This window comes from Pithys albifrons, chromosome 12 (genome assembly GCF_047495875.1).
Source record: "Pithys albifrons albifrons isolate INPA30051 chromosome 12, PitAlb_v1, whole genome shotgun sequence".
Taxonomy (NCBI): domain Eukaryota; kingdom Metazoa; phylum Chordata; class Aves; order Passeriformes; family Thamnophilidae; genus Pithys; species Pithys albifrons.
Genome location: NC_092469.1, coordinates 2,509,753 through 2,525,071, shown reverse-complemented (window position 1 = coordinate 2,525,071; position 15,319 = coordinate 2,509,753). Strand labels below are relative to the sequence as shown.

Sequence of the window (15,319 nt, the reverse complement as noted above, 5' to 3'; positions counted from 1 at the left end):
GCACAACTGAGGTGCCAGCATGTCCACTGACATGGCTGGGAGAGCTGGAGCAGCTTGGGGCGGGCACAGGACACAGACATGGCAGAGAAGTTCCTGCCAACTCTGACATGAAGAGTTCAAACGTGTTCTTGGCAGCCCAAACATGTATTGAGGGCACTGGAAAGGCTCTGGGACAGTGTCTCCCCAGCGCTGGTGACAAAGACCTGTGACCCAGTGCCAGCAGGGGCTGGGGCTGCCTGAGGGCACCAGGGAAAAGACAGAAATGGTGGCCCCTGTAGGGGAGCTACAGCTGAATTGAAAAGAAGTGGGTAGTGGAGACCTTTTCTCCCTTTTCTAACATTTGAGAGAAGTGTTAATCCCAGCACTACCATTACAGATTATGTACCACAACAGTCACAACTATACTGTCTCTATAAAACCAATTTATAAAGCAGAACATTCTGTAGTTCCATTTTCTTTCCACAGGGGACATTTCTGTATCTACCTCACACCAAAATTTCTGTACCACCACTGATACACTTGACATCAAAAGACAAGTTTACGTGCAAACTTGTTCTTCATTGATTTCATTTTATTAAAAAAGTGTCGCTGCTACATTCTGTCTTCAGTCATGGGGAAGTGACAGAAAAACCTGAGCACTGGGGAAATCTGGTAGCTGCATTTAACGAGTGAGGGATCAGCTGCAATTATCACAGTGAAGAATGCAAGTAGCACAACTCTGAAGAAAAGGTGAAAAGGGAAACAGAATTTTATCCTCAAAATTACTTCAAGTAATTTCTTTCCCCATCCCAACAGCTTGCATATTATGTGCATGTTTAGGCTGTAAATTATAACTCTGAATTGACCTTCTTGTTTTCCATTTGTTTCATATTTATCTTTTCAAGCATCAACTTTCTCCAGAATTCCACCTTCTCTTCTTTCAACTTTCTGGCTTTCTTCTGTTTTAGATTTATCTGCAAGTATTCTTCATTTAGGTTGTATGATGGCCATTCAGCCAAACCCTCTCCATTAGGATTTCTGTAAACAATGAGAAAGAAAGAGTGAATGCCCTTTTCAGGCACAGGAGAATTCAATGACAGCAGCAAAGCCTGAACCAACAAAACAGCTAATTCACAATGCAGTCAGTCCAGAGCAGGGATATGTGTCATGACTCTCATGATTCTTACCCATTTCGAGCAAAGTTAGCCCAGTACTTCATCAGAGTTCTGCTGAGGTTCTTTTCTTCCTCTGTAACTTCACCTGAAAGGCAAAATACAGAATAGTTCCTATGTGTGGCAGAAATCAAGACATTGCTACTACAGGAGCAGCATTCCTGTCTGTGAAAATGCTGCAACAACTTAACAATTGCAACAGAGACAATAAAATGTTAGTAATCCATCACCAAGAGATTGCAGCACTTCATGAATGACACGATTGTCCTTATTCTACAAACTGGGGATTTGGGGCACAAGGAAACAAGGTGATGTGTCTGTAGCTTTCCAGGAAACCAGAAGCAGAACCAAAAAATCCCCGAGTATCCTGCCAGTACAACTCAAGGAACAGGCCACACAGTTTCCCAGATCTCATTCCAGCTTTGTGGGACTGAAATTTTCCCTATTATTCAGAATATGACTAGGCAAAGCTTTCTCCATTCTGATACAAGGTGATGTGATTCCCTCTCTCAGCACTTCAATGATGTCCATTCATATATAGTGACACACAAGCCCACTGTATCACTAGATGAAAATAACTGCAGTGTGTTATTTGTTAAAAATGCATCTCAATATATTAAGAAAAATATTTGTTGTCTTAAAGCCCTCAGTAAATTCAGGTAAATAGGAAAAGAACTGTACAGAATTTTCTAGTGTAGTAAGAACATAAGTAAAAAAAAATATATATAAAATATAAGCAAATCAATAGGCTCTAGTAACAGATTAACAAAGGGTTTTACAACATAGCTGGATTGCTCCAAAGTTCAATGGAGCAAAAGGAAGCACTTTCATTTATGTAGGCTTTGAAACAGACTATGAACTACTGTTCAAATGACAAATATAAAAGCAGGGAAAAAAAGGTGAATTCACTTAAAATAAGTAGAATTTCTGCATCTCTTTCTCAAAATAAGAACTATTCTTTATTGAATGGAAAAAATAGTCCATCCTGTTTTAGGCCCATGTAATTAAAGCATATTGCTGGATTCATAATATTCTTTAGGATGTGGCATTGTGTATCCTAACTGTTCAGTGTTTGGCACATTTATTTGGAATGTAGCAATGTGAGATTCTGCCTGAAGGAACTTGTTGAATCCCACGAGGATTTGGGGTGTACACCCTTAATCCTCCCTCAATGGACTGGTTTCATTTTGAATAAAATGCTGATGTATTAATTAGTCATAGGGCAAAATAGTTCCCACCATTAGATCTTCATGCAGAAAATGAAACACTGGAGTCCCAAGCCTTGCTCCAAACACAACTGGAACACCATCTGCAAAAGAGCCCAAGTCCCCCATTCTCTGGGGCCTGACAGCCTGTGGGATTTCCTGGAAAGGAGGAGAGACGAGCTCAAACTCTTCAGCAAAAGAAGATATCTGGATTTCCTGCTTCCCAAGCACTCTGACAATCCTCTGCAAGCTTTATTGACCTTTCTATCATTATTTTTTTCAGCCAAAACTATTTGTCAAGTTCTTGCTTAATGCTGGTCTAATGACAGTGAATCTTCTCGCAAATGTCTGATTTGGTAAATTGTTGACCACATGTATGACTTACTGTGCTTCAGAATGAGCCAACTGTGTGTGAGAGATTGGGGAAAACAGACAGTGTAAAACAGGTTCAAAGAGGAGAAAGGGTTATGCTTTGGTCTCCCTGTTAACAGAGGCACTTTAGTGTGATTGAAACATGTAATAATGCCAGTTACAAGACTGATTGCTAAGTGAACATTTGTGACTGTTTCTTACTGCGCAGCTGAATTTCACCAGCCAGAAAGGGCCCTCCAAAGACAAAGCCAACTTCATCCCCATGGTCAGCCTTCACATACTCTGGTTTGCTGTCCCAGTACGAACTGGGGCGGTGCTGAAACTCAAAGAAGTAGGCAGGAGCTCCAGACTCTGGAAAATGTAACATTTAGAGAGTTAAGAAGAGAAGCCTGAAGTACAGCTGACATCAGCTGCTTGAAATATCACTTAAAACATGCCCAAAGCTTTAGACTGGGCACATTCCTAATGTCATGTTCCATTCAAATATGTACTTTATTTTTAACTCAAAATTAACAACTCATGGCGCTTACAAGGAAAATTAGACATTCACCCCAGAAAAAGTTACAGAAAACAAAATAACATCAAATTATTTCCAGTTCTGGATATCTTGGCATGGTTTGTCTACACCATGAAATCTCCAGACCACAGAGCTGCTGACTTCCCAAGTAGCCATGGGCCAAAGGACAAAGGTTGCTTTGATATGTTTTAATTTTTAAGCCTGTATACTTCAGTTAGCAAACATTTACCTGGGTTATCATGCTCTGCTCTCAATGTATTGTGATTCTGAGCCCAGTGCAAGACACTGGTACAGAGAACAGGACCACACACAGCCCTGCACACCCACATATCGTTCCTCATCCTCAGGTTCCCTGTAGGAACCCCAAGATGGGCTGCCTACACACGACAGGATTTGTGCCTACACCATTTGACCCAGCATGTAGCAGGAGGTTTGACCATCCTCCTGCTGTTCATTGGCTTACCCCTGTGATAATTCAGTGCTTTAATGGCTGGCATGACAATTGCCATATCCCCCAGCAAGTCCAGAAATCGGTCTCGCTGCTCTGCAGGATCATCCGTGTCTCCCACATACTCATCTATTATCATGGGCAGAAAATCTGCTGGCAGATCCTGAGAGACAAAGGGGAAACAGGAAACAAACAGAGAAATGATCACAGTCTGAATTAGCAGCTAAAAATGTCATCTTTTTAACTTCAGAGATTCTGCAAAGACACAAAGGCTCAGGACAGCACCCACGTTGATGGGAAACCATGGTGGGAAAAAAACCTATTCAGACTTTGTGGGGGTAAAAAACCAACACCAACTTAGAAAACCAAACCAAACCAACCAACCAACCAACCAACCAGCCAACCAACCAGCCAGCCAACCAACCAGCCAGCCAACCAACCAGCCAGCCAACCAACCAGCCAGCCAACCAACCAGCCAGCCAACCAACCAGCCAACCAGCCAGCAAACCAGCCAGCCAACCAACCAGCCAACCAGCCAGCCAACCAACCAGCCAACCAGCCAACCAACCAGCCAACCAACCAACCAATCCCCCAAACAAACAAAACAACAAACCAAAAACCAGAACAAAACAAAGAAAAAAACCCAAACCACCCCAACCACTTCAGGTCAAACTTGCACCAGATTTATATGGGTTAACACTCTACAGGAAACAACAAAGATCCAGCAGTTTTTCCTGATAATACCTTTGGCTTCTTTTTTCTTCAGGAGAAAAGAAATGGGAATAACATAAGTAAAGTCTCCTTGAAAGATTTATGGACTATTAGACTAGAGGGCAAGACCAACTGGATCTCCAAACACAGCACAGGTTTTAAAGTTAGAATTTGGCACTTGGAAGATACAGTTTAAATCTGTGAGTGCAAACTATTTTAAAAGCTGCATTTAATTTCATGTAAACATATTGAAACTCATCAGCCAGCAGATTAAGTATGAGGTACCTGAGCATTAGGGACACTATTACAGTAATCCTACATGCAAATACATAAGATAAAAATGTTGCTTCAGAGGTCTAGAAGGAAAAAGGCACTTCCCCATATCCCAGACCTGACTCAATCCTATTTCTGTCTAACTCCATACACCCCAGTCCTGTCAGCTTTGCTGGGACTCTTCCCAAAGCATAACATGACCTCAGCTCTTAGTGTGACTCAAATCTGTCATATGCTTGAAAAAGAAAATTCACTTCTCAGATTAGATTAGTGCAACAGTACTTACTATCATTGGTAGAAAAATCTCTAAAGTTGAAGCCATTGATTTTTTATCTCCTATTTCCCTCAAACCTGTTATTTTTGATGTCTGCACAGAAAAAAAAAAAAGAATGTTATTAGCACCATTCAACTTCCCAGTATTTTTAACATTGGAACTACATTACTCCACTTTACTCTTACTACTGGTGTTTATTTTTTGAAGCATCATAGGCAGAAGTGCAGCACGATGCAGCAGCTGTCCTGAAAACTTGTATTTACTGCAGTAAATATTTCCTTGGTGAAGGTTTATACATAAACCACTCAGGCTAAGCAGTTTATCCTTAAATCAACACCCATCATAAGAAACTTGGAAGACTAGAAAGCATTAGGGCAGAGTTGAAGCAAAAGGCTTCTTCTGTCTCACAGGGTTATTGGAGATCTTAAAGGTCACTGGTTGCCTCTCTGCCTCTAGTCCAATTGTTTGAGCCCTTTGAAATAAAGGCAGAGCTCCTCTTTTGCAGTATTTCATAAAACAACTCTTCTTGACTGCAAATAGGCTAAACCAGATTTCCCTTTCCACTGTTCTTCTTGGACTGAGCACACTGCCAGAGACACAGCTGCTTTGAACACACATAGAGGAACCTGAGTACTTGGAAATTAAAAAAAAGGACAAGAGAGGGCACAAATCCATGTCCTGAAATTTCATGCAGTGACAGCAATTGCTCACATTTTTTGACTTACCCAATTGAGTTCTCATGAGAAAGAATTTCTGCACAGAGCATGGGCTGGACATCTGCATCAAACCCATACTCTGTCCCCAGAGCAGATTTTCAAATGGAAGCCCTTTTTGCAGAGTAATAATGGCACACAGGGGAAGCTGTTTAATGTGGTCAGTGTATCTATGTATCAGCTCTGGTTACTGTGCCTTGTGGGGAAAGGATTGGCTTTACTTTTGTTTCAGTAATAAACCCTTGACTGTTCCATCTTTTCCCCCTCTCTGCCTGGATGAGGGATTAAAATGTCAGGATAAGAAAATACTGTACAGAAGGTGATGTTCCAAGGATGCCCATGTGGTTTGACTTGCAGGCTGGAGGCTGTCTCACCCTTCTGTCACCCACTGGCTCTGGGTCACTGTGGAGTCAGGATGCAAGCAAAGCTTACCCTGGGTGTCCTTCCAACAAGGCAAGGCCTTGTTCTACCAGCAAATACCCTCTCAAGGTGCCTCCACCAATTAACACAAACATAAAATAAAATAAATAATAGCCATTAAATTACAGATCTAATATTCCAGCCAAATTCATTGTTGGTGACTCCTATCATAAGTGGAACTGCATTGAATTCTTTTCCAGCCAGTATCTCTTCAGGTGTCTTAGGAAGGAATACTCCATCCAAAACTATGGGTAGAAATGGGATATCCTGAAGGAGGAAAAAAAAGCAAATTACTTGTTAATAATGTTTTCAGTTTTCCCTTCAAATTATGTAAGATGTTCCAAGTGCAAAAAAGGGCTTTAAGAAATTTATTTTGGTACAAGAGTATAAAATGCAAGCCTGGTTGGGGCAAGGTGTGGAGTAATGTGGTGGTTTTCTGATCTTGTGCTGCTTCTCAGTGGCATTAATGTATATACACACACACACACACACACACACACACACACACACACACACACACATATATACATATGCTCAAGCCCTGCTTACAACTTCCCAGCTGCTGTGACACCTCACTGGAAATTCCAGAGAGAAATTCTGTGAAATTATTCCACTGTTTACGGGGTACTTTGACAGAAGTTATGAAAAACCGACTTTGGAGCAGATGAACAATGACCTCTGGTCAGAGACTGAGCAATGCCAGTGTGCCATTAAAGTGTCCTGCTATCCTGTAAAGTCTCACCTACCTTGCTGTTGGAGATTATCTGCTCTGCTTCCTGCTTCCTGAGGCAGTTTATCAGTGACAGCGAACTGCTCCCGTCACACTTAAATATACTTGCAATTCTCTGAAAATTGTTAACAAAGACAAGGACTGTTAGCTCTGAGGGGGTCTTTAAAGGATTTAAAACCAGAAAATTATTATACACACTACTGTTAATAGTTTTATTTAAGGGCAGATTTAGGTGAGCTTGATAGATCTTTGAGTATTTTATTTTACTAGAAATACTACAGTTTAATCACAAAGTGAAATGATTCTGATATACTTCTCTTTCTTTTTATATTTCCATTTCCTGTTCTACAACAAACCTTGTTGTAGAGATAATACAAGGTTGGAGCATAAAGCAAATAAAGAGAGTAAAATCCAGAAAATCAATTTATGAGACATGTACATTTTTGCTACCTGCCATTACAGGAAGAGAGATCAAAAGGTACTTTCAGAAAGTATTTTTATTTGAAAGTATCGCTTTGTTTTATGTTTAATAAATTTACTTCACATAAAAGCTCTGTATAAAAGACCATAGCTCAATATAAACTGAATCCCTCTTCTGGATTCTTATTACACTTTCCATAATAAATGTCATAGTTACTGTACAGGGTACAGTGGGTATTAAAAGGGATATTTGCCCAGCTTGGCATGTGTGTACCTGAAAATACCTACATTAACCCACAGCTGTTGTAATCACACACCTATACAATCTATTTCTAACACCAAACAAGATTGAAGATAAATAAGTATGCCCTGAGAATAAACTTGATCAGCTTTGTTGCATATTATATAATGAGATTTTCCCCTTTCTTCTTTCAACAAAATTATCACATATATGTATCCTATTTTAGGTCATAAAGGCTTTAAAATGCAAAAAAATCCCCAAGCCTACCTTAAGATCTGTTAGACTTTGTAAATGTTTGCTGGGGGGCAGTAGAATTCCACTCTCTGATATTGCTTTATGAAAGAGACCCTTAGACAAAGGAGATAAAACCTGCCAAGAAGGGAAAACAAAAAGCATTCTACATTAACATCCTTATCCCATAACTTTATGCTTGACTAGACTCTTGAATTCAATGGGGAATTACACACTTTCATTTGCTGACAGGGGAACTCTCCAGACTTAGCACAATGTGCTAATAATCTTACTATCAAAAATCAGGCTAAGCATAAAATGTGGCACTAAGTGAATTTCTAAAGATTTTTAAAACACTTTACTTTCTAGTTTATCTGTTGTATGCCTACATGTGCAAAAACAGAGCAAGATCCTGCAGATACACCAAAGATTGTGACAGATCCTGGGTCTCCACCAAAGGGCTCAATATTTCCTTGGATCCACCGAAGAGCTGCCACTTGATCCAAATAAGCCCAGTTCCCACGAGCGTGTTCATCACCAGTGCTGAAAGAAAAGCACTGTAAGCCAAGCAAGAGTAATAACACCAGGGCAAAGTACCTCTCACCAACTCATGTTTCATGCAAAGTCTGAAACAAACCATGGAGGCTCTCAGATAGACGTCTGTGGGGGTTACTGGATTGGGAGTGCATATTGCCAGTGGTTTATTTCATCACAAATGTTACAGCTTAAGTTTCTGTTTTATTCTAAATTACTAGGAGCTAGGAATTCATCCTATAATTTTTATGTTTGCAACTTTCTGAGTAAGAATTTTATAAAGTAGTTGCTATGAAAGATAGAAAGGTATAAGGCAACTTTTCTTGGCTTAGGTTTTACAGAAACAGAGGCAGCAGCCCCCTGCCCTGGGATTTCTGGCTGTAGCCCTCAGCCTCACAGGATCTCTGCACTCGCTCTGTGTACCCACACTTGTCCAGGCAGGAGTTCTCAAACAGGGCTGCAATGCAGAGCACAGAGTAAAATAAGGGTAGAACAACACCCAAATCTAACAGGAGATGTCAGCAAACTGCTTCAAGGAGCATTTGGATGATCCTCTCAGCCACAGGGTGTGACTCTTTGGACTGTTCTGTGCAGGGGCAGGAGTCAGACTTGATGACCCTGATGGGTCCCTTCCAGCTGAGGACATTCCATGGGATTCAGTGTGATCTGGCCCAGGAAGGTGTGACCCCACAGCCCCTCAGAGTCCCACCTGAGCCCCCTGACTGGCTCCCCTCTCCTCTCTGCTCACCCCTACCCTGAGGGATCCCTGCCCTTTACTCTGGATGAGTTTTTACTTTACATATCAATGGATGGAAGGAAAGGTTCATATCCAGAACCAAATCAGCCCAACTACCATTTGATAGCAGGCTGCAGTCACATGGCAATTCAAATGGGATTTACAGACATTTCTTAAGACTCTGGAGTCCTGATGTCAGTAAATTACATACATTGAAACCATTGTAACAGTGGGAAGCTGTATAGAAGTTCAGCTGATTTAGCAAACAAAACTACCCTTTAAAAATTCTTTAAACATGATAGGAAGTACTTAATAAAAAGTAAAATAGGTGATCTTACTTGAAATATCCAAGGAGTCCAAGTCTGTACTGAATTATTACTACGACGACGTTCTCGTAGGCTGACAGTGCAGAACCATCATACCTGGAAGAACCACCAAATATAAAATTGCCTCCATGGATCCACACCATCACCTTAGGAAAAAAAGGACACACTTTTATACTCTGGTTTGAAGATTTCATTTGAAAAGGGAAAACAACATCAGAGAATTAAGAACTCCACATGGCTGAAGAATGATGGCAGCTGAATTTTAGGTTGGTGGACTTTGAATTTTACATACTAATATTATTTCTGCTACCACAGCATCAAATTTTCAAAAGCAATTAAGTCTCTTAGGAGCAATCATTAGGGGCAAACTTTGTACCATATACATTTCTACAATGGGTTTACTTACAGGTAACTTTTCCTTCTTGCTGGAACCAGCAGGGCTGTAAACACTGAGATACAAACAGTCCTCAGAAGTTTGGAATGCAATGTGTTTTTCCTTAAAGTTTCTCTCAGCTGTTTTCAACATGGACAGGTCTTGAGGACATCTTCACAAGAAAAAGGAAGCACAATTATTAGTAATGAAACTGCAGTAGCATCAATGTTACAATGAAAACCACTTTTTTGCCCCACAGGCTGAATTCCTTTGTGTTCCTTACACACAGTTAGAGGTGCAGCCTGTAAAACTGTGTCTCTGCAGTTGGGCTTGAAACATTCCAGTACTGGCAGCACATCCACTACCAGCCCACACCAGCTCCTTGCCAACAATCAGCCCCCTGTACCCCAACAAACACAACCCCACATGAGCAGGTCCTGCATCCAAAGGAACTGAATGGTTCTCACATGGGTGGGTGAGAAGTTGCATCTCTCACATCATTCCAGGGTTCAGGTGGTTCAGGTGGGGAAAACCTCAAGGGTCCAACAGGGGGTTTTGCAAAAGGAATTCCAAGGAACACATTTACAAGTCTGCCTGTCCCCTTCACACTTGTTTGTCTCCCTTTGAGCCGTCCAAGTGCAAGAGTCACTTCTGGGGCAGCACCATTCTGTCCTAAGTAACACAAAGAGTAAAAAAAAAATTATCTTCATAATATCAGACAGATTTTTCAATGAAGTATTTTAAATTGACTGTTTAATTTAGAAAATTTAAGCTTATTCCTTTCAATTTTGTTCAGTTTTCATTTTGCCTTTGTGTAATGACAGACACCCCCTGCCAAACTGGCTCTGCCAAGCAGGACAGTTTAGTCACTGTGCATAAAGCTTAAAAGCAAATTTCAAAGCAAACAGCAAACCCATTAACAGTTCTTAAATTTATCATTCAACAAAATCTTAAAAATATTTTTGTTTGGATAATTCAGAAAGGTTTTTGCTTTCTACCTTTTAGAGAAGATAGAAAGCTTTATTTTCATAAAATCGTCTCAGAAACGGTTTCATCTCACAAAACCAGTCATTTTTGCATCACTAAGATACTTTTGCAGATTGTTACCAAAGCAAAGAGTTTTACTGCCTTTGAAAAATCACACTTTGAAAATGAAGTTGTTAGCGAAAATCAACTTTCCCAGCAGCAATAGGTGAGAGAGGTACCTTGTGCCCCGCAGCAGAGGAACGCGGCGGTGCAGAACAGGGAGCAGAGCAAAGCCGTCCGGCGCAGCGGAGCCATCGCTCAGCCGCTGGCACTGCCCGCCCGGGGCCGCGGGTTTATGCGGCAGGAAAGGGGCAAGGTCCGGGCCGAGAGCACCGAGCGGCAACGGCGGCCCGGCCCGGGCTGGGTGTGCTGGGGGCGGGACCAGCAGCCCGGGCTGGGTGCGCTGGCGGCGGGACCAGCAGCCCGGGCTGGGTGCGCTGGCGGCGGGACCAGCAGCCCGGGCTGGGTGCGCTGGCGGCGGGCACGGGGCAGCCCGGGCTGCGTGTGCTGGCGGCGGGACCAGCAGCCCGGGCTGCGTGCGCTGACGGCGGGACCAGCAGCCCGGGCTGGGTGCGCTGGCGGCGGGACCAGCAGCCCGGGCTGGGTGCGCTGGCGGCGGGACCAGCAGCCCGGGCTGGGTGCGCTGGCGGCGGGACCAGCAGCCCGGGCTGCGTGCGCTGGCGGCGGGACCAGCAGCCCGGGCTGGGTGCGCTGGCGGCGGGACCAGCAGCCCGGGCTGGGTGCGCTGGCGGCGGGACCAGCACCCCGGGCTGGGTGCGCTGACGGCGGGACCAGCAGCCCGGGCTGGGTGCGCTGGCGGCGGGACCAGCAGCCCGGGCTGGGTGCGCTGGCGGCGGGACCAGCAGCCCGGGCTGGGTGCGCTGGCGGCGGGACCAGCAGCCCGGGCTGGGTGCGCTGGCGGCGGGACCAGCAGCCCGGGCTGGGTGTGCTGACGGCGGGCACGGGGCAGGGCAGGGCGGCACCGGCCACACCGCTCTCGGCAACTGAGGGCTTAAAAAGTACCCCTAAACCAACAAAAACACGACAAAAAAGAACCAAACCAAAAAACCCGACCGTCCCCCCTCCCTCCCCCCCCCCGCGCTAATCAAACAACAAACCCTCAAACAACAAGAAAAACCAACCAAAGCCAACCAAAACAACCGCCCCAAACAACGCCCCCAAACAACCCTCCCAACCAACCAACCAAAAAAACCAACCAACCAAACAAAAAAGCAACTCAAAAACCCAACCAAAAACCCCCATAAAAATGCACACCAAATCCCCCTAAAAAACCCAAACCACACACACACACGAAACCCAGTCAAACAAACAAGCAACCCCCCCAAACACCGGGACTCCAAACGACCAGGATTACAGATTACAAATAACTAGAAAGTGACGATTTAAAAAAATTTATGAAAACAGTTAATTCTTGCTTTAATGTCATTATAAGGGGGTGTATGAAGTACGCCATGGCTACATAATCACTGCAGTTTGGGTTCGCGTGGTTTCAGACACAGCCTGACAGCACAGCACCGACCGAGGAGATCGGAAGCTGCAGTTCCTCATGGGCACTGCGGGTCCCCTACGGGCACTCAGGGGCACTGCGGGATCTCTGGGGGCACTGCGGGATCCCTCCTGGACTCTGCGGGGTCTCTACGGGCACTCACTGACACTGCGGGTCCCTCACGGGCATTGCGGGTCCCTCACGGGCACGGCGGGCTGTCATCGCTCCGGCCTTGGAGCCGAGCCGGGCCCGAGCTCCGGCCTTGGAGCAGGCCGGGACAGCCCCTGCCCTGCCCCTGTCATTGTATCTGCGCCTGTCCCTGTCCTGCTCGCGGGACGTACACGAGGAGCCGCAACAGCCACTCAGCCAACACGTCCCGCCCGGGGACCGGGGACAGCCCCGCTCCCGCTCCCGCTCCCGCTCCCGCTCCCACCCTCGCCCCCGCCCCCGGGAGGAGGGACCGGGGACAGCCCCGCTCCCGCTCCCGCTCCCGCTCCCGCTCCCACCCTCGCCCCCGCCCCCGGGAGGAGGGACCGGGGACAGCCCCGCTCCCGCTCCCGCCCCCAGGAGGAGGTACCGAGGAACGGGGACAGCCCCGCTCCCGCCCCCAGGAGGAGGCACCGAGGAACGGGGACAGCCCCGCTCCCGCTCCCGCTCCCACCCTCGCCCCCGCCCCCGGGAGGAGGGACCGGGGACAGCCCCGCTCCCGCTCCCGCTCCCGCCCCCGGGAGGAGGTACCGAGGAAAGCCCCGCTCCCGCCCCCAGGAGGAGGCACCGAGGAACGGGGACAGCCCCGCTCCCGCCCCCAGGAGGAGGCACCGAGGAACGGGGCCAGCCCCGCTCCCGCCCCCAGGAGGCCCTGCCCGCGGCCGGGGGCTGCCGGAGGCGGCTCGGGCTGTTCCGGCGCCGCAGCCGCCATGGTGGGCCCGGGCCCGGCGCCGCTGGAGAACGCGAACCCGCTGATCTACCGGCGCTCCGTGGAGCGGCCCGTCACCGCCCGCGAGGAGGACGACGAGCTGCCCGACGCCATCGACGACCGCGAGATCTTCGATATCCTGCGCAAGGCCGGGCAGGGAGGGCCGGGGCGGGCAAGGCAGGGCAGGGCCGCGGCGCTTTCCTTAACCCGCACATCTCATCCGCTCCATCAATGACCCCGAGCACCCGCTAACCCTGGAGGAGCTGAACGTGGTGGAGCAAGTGCGAGTGAAAGTGAGGTCCCGCTGAGATGTGCTCCTTGTGCTGGGGTGGGCCGTGGCTGGGCTGCCCCCGCCGGCTCATCAACCAATCACCTCTTCTGACGTTAAAATATGTCTATCACAGTGGTCTACTGAGGCTAAGCATAGTATTTAAAATTATTAATAGTATTTAAATTAATAGTAGTTGTTTGATACATGATTATATAATACATTATATATAATCTTTATTAGACTTATAGATAATATTTATATATAATATAATTAGATTATTAAATAGTGTTTTAAAGTGCCAGTGAGCGACATGAGCCGTGAGTGCCGCTGCCTGTCCCTGCGGGGCTGGGGCTGGCCCGGGTCAGAGCCGTGGCTTTGGTGTCTCCCCAGGTGAACGATGCCGAGAGCACCGTGTCGGTGGAGTTCACACCCACCATCCCACACTGCAGCATGGCCACCCTGATCGGCCTCTCCATCAAGGTCAAACTGCTCAGATCCCTGCCAGACAGGTTCAAGGTGAGGGACTGCATCACTCTGGGAAGCGAAACAGAGGGATTGTGTTTGGAAAAAGGAAAAAAAAGAAGGCAAAAAAATTTGTAGTGAAAAATAACTGGAGCTTTTTTGTTTTGTGGGTGAGGGAGGCTCTGCAGGAACAGGGAGGGCAGTGGGCGAAATACCAGTGCAGAGTTACAGTTCTGTGACAGGCATGTCATGGGCCTGCAGTGCTCTGTGCCTGGGAGAAGGAGTGGCTGATGCCCCAGCCCTTGTCTGAGGCAGGCTTAAGGAGATAGAAATGCAGAATATTCTGTGCTTTTAGACTGTTATAAATAGTACCTGATACTGGCAAGAACATCCTTTTTCCCCCTCTTTTTGTTATTGTCTTATTTATTACACTGAACTTAACTTCCAGTGTTTTGTTAACTCTTCTCCTCTTTCTTTTGTGATGCCTGTTAAGCTGGATGTTCATATAACACCAGGAACACATGCCTCTGAACATGCAGGTAAGGCCTTTAGTGCTCTGTTGTGTGGTCTATTTGTTTCTTAATCTTGAAAATCAGAGAGAAGGGAGGTTCCCACACCTGCAGAGCAGCTGTTTGGTACCTGGGACTTTGTGTGCGTCAGATATTCCAGCACAGGAACCTGTGATGCCACTGAGATTGTTCTGTACCATTCCTGAAGCATCTCCTCGGGCAACCTGTGCTCTCAGCTAGTCATTGACTTGCCTGGAAAATAGAAATTTGGCTTGGAAAATGGGGAGAACTGGGCGGATTTCCTGTGTCACACCCACACAGCAGCTCCTGCTGCTGAATCATGGGCAGCTCGCTGGTTTAACTGATGACACAGGAGCTTTGTCTTTAAACTGCAGCTCTGGGGCGTGCTTGGCACCTGCAGAATTGCCTGCAGTACCATAGCAACTGTCACTGTGTGTCTCCACGTAAAGTGCTTTGAAAAAGACATTGTGCACCAATGTCCTCACCAGCTTCTCGTGGTTTTTCTCTGCACAGTTAATAAACAGCTTGCTGATAAAGAACGTGTGGCAGCTGCTTTGGAGAACTCTCACCTCCTGGAAGTGGTGAATCAGTGTTTGTCTGCTCGTTCCTAATTGCCTGATGAGGAAATCATTGGTATTCTGTTCAATTTATTTTGTATATAAATGATGATGTTACACTATACATGTATCTATGAGCAAAATAAAACCACTTGGATTTTCTTGAGGAAATGTTTCTTTACTCTTACAAAAAATACTATGTGGGGAATTAGCTTACAGACAGCTATAAAATTATAATGAGAATTGGCTTTTTAATTGTATGAGTCATTGCATAGGTAGGATTTTTCTTTAAAAGTTTTTGTTTCAACCTGGTTTTAATTGGTTTCTCACTACCTGGAATTAATTACAAACTGCACTAAACTATTGTGTTCAGAA

At 45.8% G+C, this 15,319-nt stretch overlaps 2 protein-coding genes across 2 annotated transcripts; one reads left to right on the top strand and one right to left on the bottom strand.

Moving 5' to 3' along the window:
- Nucleotides 1-550: 550 nt before the first annotated feature.
- On the bottom strand, nucleotides 551-11,009 carry CES2 (carboxylesterase 2). The gene is made up of 13 exons (XM_071567702.1): nucleotides 10,881-11,009; nucleotides 10,143-10,347; nucleotides 9,709-9,847; nucleotides 9,315-9,448; nucleotides 8,096-8,249; nucleotides 7,743-7,844; nucleotides 6,831-6,929; nucleotides 6,211-6,351; nucleotides 4,964-5,044; nucleotides 3,709-3,856; nucleotides 2,930-3,079; nucleotides 1,167-1,239; nucleotides 551-1,017 (listed from the first exon to the last, which is right to left on the bottom strand). Exons 1-13 carry the CDS (start codon nucleotides 10,954-10,956, stop codon nucleotides 828-830), a joined length of 1,692 nt encoding a protein of 563 aa, XP_071423803.1. The 5' UTR covers nucleotides 10,957-11,009; the 3' UTR covers nucleotides 551-827.
- A 2,010-nt stretch (nucleotides 11,010-13,019) lies between these two features.
- On the top strand, nucleotides 13,020-15,115 carry CIAO2B (cytosolic iron-sulfur assembly component 2B). The gene is made up of 5 exons (XM_071567322.1): nucleotides 13,020-13,260; nucleotides 13,340-13,417; nucleotides 13,786-13,911; nucleotides 14,351-14,396; nucleotides 14,901-15,115. Exons 1-5 carry the CDS (start codon nucleotides 13,126-13,128, stop codon nucleotides 14,996-14,998), a joined length of 483 nt encoding a protein of 160 aa, XP_071423423.1. The 5' UTR covers nucleotides 13,020-13,125; the 3' UTR covers nucleotides 14,999-15,115.
- Nucleotides 15,116-15,319: the final 204 nt, after the last annotated feature.